We start from the raw sequence: 12,741 nt of genomic DNA on the forward strand, positions 1-12,741 counted from the left end.
TTTATCCCACAACTTTCATTAATATAATTTTTGCAATCATGTGTTAATGCTTGATCATTATGTCCAATTGTTAATGGGATTTTTACAGGGTGTTTCTATTTTACAATTTTTATAATTTAAGGAAATTAAGCATTGACGTAAATAAAATTGCTGTCGTGTCTTACATAAATTATCCAAATAAAGTAAAATTTGTACACAACTTCGTCAGATAAGGATAATATTAACGTTTTAAATGTAAACTGTGTTTGCTTGACTATTATAAGTTATGAGCATACAAATCATTTAATATTCTTTGAACACAGTGATAATGAATAGATGAAATGGGGAGGTGTGTTTTGTAATTCAGTATATTTGTAATAAGATTCTTTTTCCTTTGTCAAAGGTTGCTTCTGATGATTATACATCAACTGAATCTGAAAGTGAGGAGGAGGAAGAAGAAAACTCTGCAACAGAAATTGAGACAGATTCTGAGTTTGAACATGATGGGACAACTCCAGCACATCATGATGTTCCTTCCATCTTGATAGATGACAGCAACATCACTTACAGACGCCATCGACGTGTGGCTGAAGAAGCCAAGAAGGTGCAGGTCCGTACTGGACACATTTTACGCCCCATAAATGGCACTGTTCTTAAAGCTCCAGTTATTCAGAAGCAGGTACATGGTGGAGTGAAGCTTGAATTCTCTCCTCTCCAGCCAGATGCTGAGTCTGGCAAATCTGCAAGTCTGTCCAATCTGAATGCAGGAAATAATATTGATAATAACAACACAATCAGAACACTGCCTGTAGTAAAACCCACTCCTCTCATTAATCCTCGTCGAGGCGACTATTTTCTTAATAGAACCCACTCTACAGAAGGTATTGCTTCAAAGATGTCACTTGAACTTAAAAAAAAATACCTTCTAGGAGCTTCAGGACTTGCTGGCTCTGTAAAAAAGTCAGGTTCAGCCTCCACTTTGGACTCAAAATTTAAGAGCTTTGTAGATATGATCTCAGAGCACCAGAAGCTTTTAAACCCTGCACCAGAACCAAGTCCCACAATGCAGGCATTTCTTCAAGGAACATCCAGATTGCATGCCTCCCCTGCTGGTTATCCTCTGTCACCACCATCTCCCACAGTTCTCAGTTCTCCATTGAAGCTTCCACCATCACCATCTCAACAACCAGCACTATTGTTACGCAAGCAGAAAGTGTTGCCTCTTAACGGTGATGGGTTTGAGCATGTTTGTGGTTTGGGTAAAAGAGAAGAGGAAGTGAAAATATCAGATGTAGAAAGTCATGACAAAATGAGACCAGTTAGTGTGACAGGGGTTAATCTTAAATTGTCTCATGGGATTGCCACTAGTGACAATGTAGATCAATGTAGGACTCCTAAACTCAGTGGCGCAGAAGGTGAAGAAGTGAATGCCTCCTCAGAACAGAATCTTCCAAATGTTAATAGTCTAGAGAATGGTACTGTTCTCGAAGTGGAAAGTAAATTGAGTGCTGATATAGAGGTTATGGAACAGCAGCCTGAGGAAGAATTTGATTGCCGGCCACGTAGTCCAGCACATGAGACTTCAATAGTAGTACCTGAAATACCATGGAAAACTGTTCTCAGTGATACCAGTTGTCATGTCAGTGGTGATGATAATTATGATGATGATGATGGTGGTGATGATATTGTAAGTGATTCACTGTCATCAGGTAGCAGTGTTAGTGATTTGGAAGGTGGTGAAAATGAGCATAAAAACAAGTTGTCTTCCAAAGGAATTGTACATGAACGAACTCCGCCAAGAGTAGAAATTCATGATTCCAGTGGTGAGCTGATGACTGAGGCATCTTTTGAAGAGAGACCCAAGACTGATGAATTCAGTTGTGGAATAATGAAACCAAGTGAAACTATTTTATCACAATCTGTAGACTTTATCAGTTCTGTAGGTTCTAGTGCTGAGGGAGGCAATAGAACTACTGAGACTGCAGCTAGTGAACATAAATGTTCTAGCATGACCAGTGATCGAAGCAGTCCTTCAACTCCACCATCTACAAGAGGTGACGACTCTGAATCCTATCACAATGAAGCCACTCTTGCAGAGACAGAGTTGTCTGATTGGGCACAAGATGCTGATGCTGTTGTTTCAGAAGATCTTGAGGACATAGAATTCAATATTGATCCTGAATATGTTACAGTTCGCCGACACAGGAAGCCAAAAACCATTAGGAAAAGTGACAGTGAATTGAGTACATCTGCCAGAATTGCTAGAAGTGAAGATTTTGACTTTGATGATGATCCTGGACATATATGTGGTATTAATAAAAGAATTATAACTGGGAAAGAGCTCAGTCAAGAAATCTCTTCTGATACACCTTCACACCTTCTTACAAATGTGGATAACATTGAATTTATGGACACTGGTGAAGAAGAAAGTGAATCTGATTATGTGTTAGGTGCAACAAATAAGGCACTTCTGCACAATAGTGGTTATATACAGTTTGTAAATGTCATTGATGATGAGGACATTTCAACACCATTAGTCGAAACACCAACTATTGCTCATGAGCTACTTTCCACATCCACATCCATTCCACCATCTCTTGTGGTAAGTGAATGTGAAAGAGATAGTGACAGCTTGGAGGCCATGGATGTGCTTAGTCAGGTTGAGGCTGTGAACAAGGAAGTATTGGTGGCATCAGCAGGTGAGGATGAAGAAAGTTCTCTCCAGCCAGAGGGTACCACCACAGAAGAAACTACAACCAGTGAAATAGTTACAGTAAAAGACAGTCCTATAGATGTTCCACAGACTGAGACCTCTGGCAGAGATGACATATTTTACACACCTGTACAAGAACCTATAAAATCAACAGATGAGACATCTGTTGGTTGTGTTACATCAGATGATCCTACTGGTACAGTTTATGAGGAGTATGTACGTCGCCTGCAGGACCGTATATCTCCATTTAGTAATGTACGAGACTCAATAGATGTTAGGAAGTCTAGAAGACGGAATAAAGGTGTGCAGCATCACTCTGGAACACAAGTACTCATTGCAGAAGAAAGTGAAGGTACTTCACCTTCACGATTTGTTGGTACAGGTTTCAGTTCTCCTGGTATATCAAGGAAACTTGAAGCAATATCAAGGGAGAGATCCAAGCAGAAAGACCTTATTCATGAAATGGTCATGGACAAACTCCTCACACAAAAAAAGTCACCTCAGGAAAAGAAAAGTAAGAGACATACTCGTGGACCCTTGAACTCTTTTACACAACCACAAACCTGCCAACCTGATACAGAGGTAACTTCTGAGGGATTAGTAGGTTTGCCCAAAGAAGTGCCTGAAACACCTGGAGATGTGAAAATATCAGAAATCGAAACAGATGAAGATGTAGTTCTTCAGTCACCATTTGTGGGAACAAAGACTGATAGTGAACAGCATCATAATGTCCATCAAAACCTAGAAGTGCCTTTTGCAGATGATTTAACTCCAGCTGGTGAATACACTGAACAGTTCTATACACCTATGACATCCTTTAAGAAGCAATCAAAATATTTGCAGTTTAGGCAACGACCTTTATCTGTTCACTTATCATTCAGGTCTGGTGAACATGCTACAGGTAGTGTTTCAGAAAGAAATTCCTCTTGCCTCCCCAAAACTCCTCTTACAAATCCAGAGGCATTTTCATTACCAGATATCAGGAAAGCTTTGTTCGCCACTTCATTTGAAATGTTAAAAATTCCTGTAGTACCAGCGCGAACACGAAAGGAAGAGACCAGACGTGCTGTTGAGAGGGAACAAGTCAGGGAAGAAGCCAGAATAAGGGCCCAACTCAAAACTGATGAAGAACTGGGCCTAAGCCCTGAAGATTACATCAAGATGTTGAGGCAGAAAGTTCCCAAACGGCACGCTTCTGATGCAGGCATTAATGCCAAGCGACATCTTATACTTCGAAGTCTATCTGAGCCTGGTAAAGAGCTCAAAATGGATGATTGTTGTTCTAGTTCAAGTGTACAAGAAGAACCTTCTCTATGTGACTCCAAGGAACATTCTTCTTCTACTACTCCAGCTGTCAGTAGACTTTCCCCAAGTCCTGTTGATACTTCACTCTCAGCTTATCAACAGCTGCAGACATCACCAAGTGAGGCCAACAGTGGTGCTGCTTCACCTTCAAGTGCACCATTATCCAAGGTAATTAAGGAATATCAAGTAGACTTGCATTAATAGTTTCACAATACACAATAGACTTGTAGTTAATATGTAATCAAGTAACACTTTATTTGCTGCTCTATACCTTAGTCATAGGGAGAGGCAAAGGAACAATATCAAGTTGAAATTTCAAATAGGTTTCAAATTTTAGAGACAAATGAAGATAATGAAAGTGTGGACATCAACAGGGAGTGGGAAAATGTCAGAAACTGCATCAAAATTTCAGCGAAAGAGAAACTAGGATACTACAGGAGAAAGCAAAATAAACCGTGGTTTGATGAAGAATGTTCTTAATTAATAGATCGAAGGAAGCAAACACAATTTCAATGGTTGCAGGACCCAAACAAAACAAATGCGGATAATCTATGTAACGTGAGACGTGAGGCTAGTAGAACCTTTAGGAATAAGAAAAGGGAATACCTGAAGGGCAAAATTGCTGAACTTGAGACAAATAATAATAAAAAAAAATATCAGAGACCTGTACAGAGGCATTAGTAACTTTAAGAAAGGATATCAACCCCAGACCAATTTGGTAAAGGATGATAGTGGCAATTTGCTTGCAGATCCAATAAAAATTGTGAATAGGTGGAAAAAAATTTTTAGCGAGCTCTTAAATGTTCATGAGACTGGTGATATTAGACAGATTAAAATGCATACAGCTGAACTGTTAGTGCCAGAACCTAGCTTAGATGAAGTGGAACTAGCCATTGGGAAGTTGAAAAGTTATAAATCTCCAGGTATTGTTCAAATTCCAGCAGAATTAATTAAAGCAGGTGGCAAAGGGTTGCATATGAGGATCCATAAGCTTATTCAGTTAATTTGGGATAAGGAAGAGATGCCACAACAATGGAAGGAATCCATAATTATTCCTATTCATAAGAAGGGGGACAAGACTGAGTGTGGTAATTACCGAGGAATTTCGCTGCTATCAACCTCATACAAAATTCTATCCAACATTCTTTTGGCAAGATTAACCCCATATGCGAATGAAATTATTGGGGATCATCAGTGTGGGTTCAGACGAAACAGATCAACGATTGATCAGATCTTTTGCATTCGTCAGATACTAGAGAAAAAATGGGAGTTCGTACATCAATTATTTATAGATTTCAAAAAAGCCTATGACTCTGTGAAGAGAGAAGTGTTATATAATATTCTTATTGAATTTGATATACCAAAGAAGCTAGTGAGTTTAATAAATATGTGCTTAAATGAAACCTGTAGCAAAATTCGAGTAGGTAAATATGTATCTAAGACATTCTTCATCAAGAATGGTCTAAAACAAGGAAATGCTTTGTCTCCCTTGCTCTTTAACTTTGCGCTAGAATATGCTATCAGGAAAGTCCAAGATAGGCAGGAGGGTTTGCAATTGAACGGGACACATCAGCTATTGGCATATGCTGATGATGTTAATTTATTGGGGGACGATATGAATACAATAAAGAGGAACGCAAAAGTTTTACTAGAAGCTAGTAGACAGGTGGGGCTAGAAGTAAATTCAGAAAAAACTAAGTACATGGTAGTATCTCGTCATCAGAAGACAGGCGGGCAAAATTATCTTAGGATAGCTAAAGGGTTACAAAGTTCAAATATCTGGGAACAACAATAACAAATCAAAATGACACTCATGAGGAAGTTAGGAGGAGATTAAATTCTGGAAATGCTTGCTACTTTTCAGTTCAAAATATTTTGTCTTCCCGTCTGATTTCTAAGAACCTGAAAATTAAAGTATACAAAACAATAATCTTGCCTGTTGTTTTGTATGGGTGCGAAAATGGTCTCTCACTCAGAGGGAGGAACACAGATTGCAGGTGTTGAGGAGGATATTTGGGCCTAAGAGGGAAGACGATGGGGCATGGAGAAAACTGCATAATGATGAGCTTAAAAATCTATACTGCTCCCCCAGTATTGTCAGGGTGATTAAGTCGAGAAGAATGAGATGGGCTGGGCATGTAGCTCGCATGGATGGGACAAGAGGTGTGCACCGGGTACTGGTTGGGAAACCTGAAGGGAAGAGACCGCTGGGGAGACCTAAACATAGATGGGAGGATAATATCAGGCGGGATCTATGGGAGATAGGAGTTGAAGGAGACTGGATTTTGTTGGCCCAGGACAGAGTCCGGTGGAGTGCTTTGGTTAATTCGGTGATGAACCTTCGGGTTTGGTAAGCCATCTAGTTAGTTAGTTATACCTTAGTCATAAAGAAATTTTGAAAAGCAAATCCCAAGTATTACATGGCCATTATATATATGACTTTTCACATAATAATATAAAAATTAGGTAAAGCACATTATAACAATTTTCACCTGCACTGTAGACTTCCTTTATTATTACAGAACATCTGTTTTGGATTATTGTTGAATTGTAACAGTGCTATTGTTATTTAGAATTTTTTTCTGTATGTGTGTATAAGTCGCTACCTTGTTCCTCACATCTTTGGCATGAATTTTACCTGCATGTGTAAAATATTTCAGAACATATTAAATTTATGTTGTTGAAATCAAAATGAGTGTTTTGTATGAAGGAAAGAAATAGGTTTTGTTTTTGCTAAGGTTGAAACAATTTTGTTGCTTGTATATTTATGGCTTTAAGTCAGTGACAGACTTGCTGGAATTTGTCTTTCAGTTAACCTGCAGGAGCAATCAAATCTAAATATAACAGACCCATCAGAATGCAAGTACATGATCATTTTAATTTCAGTTCAGTTCAGTTTAAATAAAATAAAATTAGCATCTTTCTTAAAAATTATGGAACATGTCTGCTTGTAATATCCTTATTGTTATGTTCTTTGTTAGACAATCAGATCAAAGCTCATTCTCTCAAGTGTAGTGGTTTAGCAGAATGCTAGTGTGACCCAGTCAGCTGGGTAATGCTTAAGCTGTGGTGCACCAAAGATAAAAGTTAAACCTACCCCAGACATTGGATAGTGTCCAGTATAAATACAGTGTATCAGAGCAATGTTGTCTAACATAGTAGTTGTTCTTGTTGTTACTAAGGGTATATGGTGCATGACTTAGTCATTTTAGTAGTGTATATAGTTTTGTTTTGTAGAGAAAAAAAATTAAAGTCAATTGATGGAGTAATTATAACATCCATTTATAACATCATTGTGTATTATTCAGTGATTTCTGAACTTTTACCTTTTCTATGAAGTATTTTAATAGCAAGTACAAACATTTTCATGTTTCTAAACTCATCGAGTATGTGACTGCAGTAATTGTAGGCAGTTTACTAGTAAAAGGTACCAGAATTATGTGCATGCTGTCTTCTGGTCAGTTACTACATCAGAGGCCTAGGGAGTAAGATCAAATGAACACAATAATAACCAACTTGTCTTCAGTGCCTTGCTTCCAAATTTTTAATTTTGGAAAGAGTAGGCAGGAGTGGCCATTGAAACTTGAAAGTATGTTTGTTAATTGCCATGTTGGTATTTTTCAGCACACAAAAAAAGGTTTAATTCAAAAGCAGTAGCCTCTGGCCATTCTATGTGTCATTCCAGTTTATCTGTGCAAATCTGAGATGCAAATAGATCACTTTTACAGTGACTGTAATGCCACTTTCTTCTTTATAATACAATAACTCTAACAAAACATAACTATGTTTTATAGATCCTGTTTTGGTTTTTCTTTGCTTTCTGCTGTATGTGTTTTGTTTCTTTGTTTGTTATAATGTTAAATTTTTTTGTTTTTCCCAAGACACACTTCCATTTGGAGCCAGATTCCATCGTGTGTTTGACACAAAGTGAGGGTGCAAAAGATACAAGAAAAAAGTCCAAGGACCGTGAACGTCGAAAAAGTATTATCCAAGCTGTTTCAGACTTCTTCCATAAAAAGAAGGAGTCTTCTAGAAGTCCATCCCCACCCAAAATACCTCCGGGAAGCAGTCATTCTGCTAAAGATAAATTTTCAAGATTCCGGTTAAATAAACATAAGGATAAAGGGAAAGTGAGTAAAACTGCACATTCATATTTTATGAAAGAATTTAATGTATGTCATAGTTTTAAATTTTTCTTTGACAGAATGTATAAAACAATAAATAATTCCACTTATGCTGATTAGGCTTTTTTAAATACATGTTCTTATTAAACAGCAATTTTTTATGTGGAAAGAAAGTATGTCTGTTGATGTTATGAGAGTGTATGACCATTAACCAGCAATGACTTACGTTGTGAGGTGGTGTTGTCATTATTGGAATACTCATCATTTGCTCTTCTCCATGCATTGTTTGCTAGAGTTACCATGTTTATGGCTGGATGACAGCTTTTTTTTGTGGCCCTCACACTAGCCAGCAGAACAGCTATGCCAGATGTTAAAACTTGTAGTTAATTTATTTCTTGGTCATTATCAGTAATTGATGACTATGTGTTTCGAAGTTTGCAGTTGAAATTCCACTGGCGTTCATTGTAAGATCCACCAGAGAGAAAATTATTAATACTAATCCAAAAATTCTAATTCAAATTTTAGGATAATCATCTTTTTTAGAGAGCCATGTCTGTATGTTTTCTCCATAGTGGTTGTGCCAATGGTATATTCACCATGCCAGTGAAGAAAAATAACCTCAGGAATTGCTACTCATACTGTGATTCTAGTAGTATGACATGCTTAGTTGATACAGAGGACACACAGTTGTATCTGTGATCATAACCATTCAGCTTAAAGGCTGCTGCATTAGACCACATAATCATGTACACAAAGCTTGACTTACTGCATGTCTGTGTCAGCAATACGTGAGGCTTGAACCATCCAGTACTACACAGTGAACAACACTTGCTGCCAACTCACCATGTTATCACATGGAAGAACTTTCTGTTACTGTTACTGGTACAGATATGTAGATAATGCCTTTGTTGTTTAGGCGTATGGAAAAGAAGAGCTCCAGGGTTTAAAAAAGTTATAAAGTTTCCACTCTAACATCAACTTCACAATGGAAGTCGAACAAAACAGTATACTCTCCTTCTTAGATGTCCTGGTAAGCAGAAGACAGATGACTCATGGAGTCATACCATATACAGGAACCCTACACACACACACACACACACACACCAGTATCTCCACGCAAAGTCTGCACACAGTCTGGCACAGAAGCAGGCAGTACTTAAGACAATGGTTTACTGGGCAAGGACTATATGTGATCCAGAGAGTCTCCATAGCGATATTGACTACCTAAAAAAGACGTTCAAACAGAACAGATATAGCAAGTGTGCCATGGCTACAAGACAGAGGTCGCAGACACAGAAGGAGAGACTGGTAGGCACAGTGATGATGATAAACTAGGCTACTGAGATCAAGCTTTTACCCAGGAACTTTAACAGGGAAGGAGGCTTCACACTTGCTCATTCCTGGGATCCATTGATCAACATAATCAAACAGTTCAGAGATCCACCATTCAAAAGAAAAGCTCAAGTGAAGGAAGCGATTGACTCTGACCACTAGCCCTCCCATTGGCTTGCACTTAGATCTGTGCACTAGCAAAAGGCAGGTATATATGTGTTGCTTACAACACACAGTATGAGTAGCGTTGAGGATGAAGACAGAGATGGTCCTCAAAACATCAGCAAGTTTTAATCATCTGACATGGCTGATGGCCCAAGAAGATTTTATTTATGACTAATAAAGCTGCAACTCTACTTCAGATTATATTATGCCCACTTTTTAGTCATTGCACATTTTAAAAAATTACGTCTTAAATGTGTGTCTTTTGCAGAAGGTGTTTAGGATTCCCATCCCTTTGTACTACTACATTTATAAATTATAACCCATTATAGTAGTACTGTTTATATTATTGTGCATCTTCTCCAACAGTTGTGATTCTAAAATGTCCTTTCAAATCTGCTAGTATGAAGGTTTTGCACTTATTACACATGATACCTTACTTTATGCCTCGTGTTTCTTTTAATTTTAAGTTTCAGAAATGGTATTTTATTGTTAATAGAGTAATCACATGTAAAACATAGCCTTTTTAAATAGTATTGACTTGTAGAATGAGATAAAAATGAAATACCCACACTTTAGGATTGCATAAAGTAAAGATTCACAATTACTGTTTTTATTTAAAAAAAATGATGAATCTAATATGACACATCACACCATGCAACAACTACAGGATGACTACTTAAAGAGAATATTTGAACATATCTTCCAGTGATTGTTTGTTATTTATCCTGTTTGTATATTCATTTTCTAAGCCCACAGTAGCACCAAAGAACACCATACTTATATACAATAATCAACAGTATCTAAAGCATTATGACATGAATATGAAAGAACTGTTGAACTTCTTACAGCCCTGAAGACATAAAAGATCTTAGTTTGGTTTTTTACAAGACACATTACCATGAACATTTAGGTTTGATCAGTAACACCACATGGAGGCAATATATTTCAGCTTTAATAGGATTTGAGGTTCTCACAGCAGCAAATATGAAGATGGTTATCTTTTGTGTTGTAGTACTGTCCTGATGATGGAGGTAGCAATTACCTCTGAAATGTTGGTGAACTTTTACCTGACTACATGGCACTACAACGCAGAAGATAGCAATCTTCATATTTCACCTTTGTTTGAAAAAATGTAAGATTTATTGCTGAGTATCACTCTTCAGCTGTATTGAAACATGGATTTATTGTTTACCTAGTTAGGTATTTAATGCCTTCCCAATTTTTTTTAGGTGAACATCCTGTGGATTGTGTTTGGAACAACTTTAGTTTTTATTAATTTAACTTTCAGTATATGCAGTATTCTGAATAAAGAATGTCTGCACAAAAATTTTGTACCATGTTGACTTCTGGTCAACAAATTATTTTTGAAAGGATGATAAGAGATACGTTATATTAAAGTTAAATGTAATGATTTCTTCACCATGGTGCATGTTTGGGATATAAATTTTGGCATTAAGAACTGTTAAAAAATAGAGCATAACTTTGAGCAACTAGTCATTGCCTGTTTGAAGTTAACTATATTTAGTTACAATGTTGTCAGTCACGGTTGTCTTATTTGAGCATTTCCACTGTATGGCTACATGATTACTTTCCCCCTCTTCCCTCAGTCACCAGTTGTTTTTCATGATCTGTAATAAAAATTGGTTGTTCATATAAGAAAAAATCTAATTCATTCCGTGTTATATACAGGTATTTCAAAAAGATGTATACACACAGGGTTAATATTCCGTATTGTAATGTGTATACATCTGTTTGGGACACCTGTATATATTGGAATACACAATTCTTTGATCACAAAGCATAATTTGTTGAATTTTGGTGGAAAAACTGTGCATGACACTTGGCATATTGCATTATATTGCTTTCTCACCATAAGTTTGCTACCAGAATGTTGTTTGAATTATATTAATTAATACATATGTTTTTGGAAGAAGTCATTTCTCGTTCTGCATTATATTTGTGTGTTGAGGAATTTTCAGTGTTTCCATATGTACAATACACAGTGCAGTGCTTGTAGTATATTTTTATTTAAGATAAAAATGACTGGTACATTCAGATATCTTTTTTCAGTCAGAGAAAATCTCGTGGTCGGATGACTCAGATGTAAGCATTATTTCATTATTTTTCTTCTTGATTGTAAAGGTCGCATGGAAGTATTAGTATTTTTAAAATTTCTGTTTGGGTAGTTCTCATTGGATTTGTTCAGATAACCAAACTATAGTACTGGTGAGATAATTTGAAATGCATGATGTGTTATGTATAGTATCCATTATTTTCAGAAGTATGTATGAATATCTTTTGATACTGTAACTACATATATGATTCTACCTCTGACATTATGTCTACAATATGATCTTTTATTTATTTTTGTTTACATACTACATTTGGTTGTACGGAGGTATGTTTTGCACCATTTCTCATATACTTTCAAATTCACTTGCACTATGCTGTAGAATGTATGATAGATTCCAACCTTATTGCATATGTTTTGTGAGTATGTTATACCAATCAAAACTCTCACCTGAAGAAATAAGTAGTTCCTAAAACTTTACATTTAGTCTAAACTTATTTACCCATGCACCATGCATTTTGGCTTCCATGCAATAACAATGAACCTGTGGAGGCTTCTGATTAAAGTAAAAGTATTATATTTACTTTTGTAAAATTCATTTATAACCCAATGATGTCATTAGAATGTGAATTGTGGTCTTTTTCCTCTAAAACATTGGCAGCCACTTACATGACTGTGCACTGTGGCACCCGAGAAAGTCACAGTCCACATTTTTACTGCCATGAAAACCTCAAATCTCACATGTATATTAAAATATTCTTAATTAAGGCCCATTTTACACCTGAGCTTGGCAATGTTTTAAGTGTAATAAATGGAATATATGTTCATGTTATGTATACAGCAGGAGAAAGCCCCACTGGTGCCAACTGATAAGCAGTCCAAAAGTGTTGGTGAGTCTACTAGCAAGCGTCTGGGTTTTATTGCCACTGATGGAGCAACTCCACCACCAATTCCACCACCCCCTGTCAACTGTCAGGGTGGATCTATTCCAAGAGTCTCAGGTTTGTCTGGTGTTTTGCCAAAAATTTTATAATCACTGTTTATAGGGGAGA

General features: G+C 36.9%; 1 protein-coding gene across 8 annotated transcripts in view; it reads left to right on the forward strand.

Moving 5' to 3' along the window:
* LOC110827699 (Molecule interacting with CasL) overlaps positions 1 to 12,741 on the forward strand; it is a 68,392-nt gene that overhangs the window by 38,065 nt on the left and 17,586 nt on the right. For 7 of the 8 annotated variants that reach the window (XM_087352131.1, XM_087352136.1, XM_087352137.1 and 4 more), the window contains 4 exons: positions 383 to 4,165; positions 7,879 to 8,127; positions 11,689 to 11,721; positions 12,531 to 12,690. In XM_087352131.1, the coding sequence (XP_087208257.1) occupies positions 383 to 4,165; positions 7,879 to 8,127; positions 11,689 to 11,721; positions 12,531 to 12,690 (4,225 nt within the window). The remainder of the gene's footprint in view (positions 1 to 382; positions 4,166 to 7,878; positions 8,128 to 11,688; positions 11,722 to 12,530; positions 12,691 to 12,741) is intronic. The other variant, XM_087352135.1, reaches the window with a different exon arrangement.

This window comes from Zootermopsis nevadensis, unplaced genomic scaffold (genome assembly GCF_977971745.1).
Source record: "Zootermopsis nevadensis isolate Lab colony 2312 unplaced genomic scaffold, Znev_1.0 Znev_ptg000020l, whole genome shotgun sequence".
Lineage (NCBI taxonomy): Eukaryota > Metazoa > Arthropoda > Insecta > Blattodea > Termopsidae > Zootermopsis > Zootermopsis nevadensis.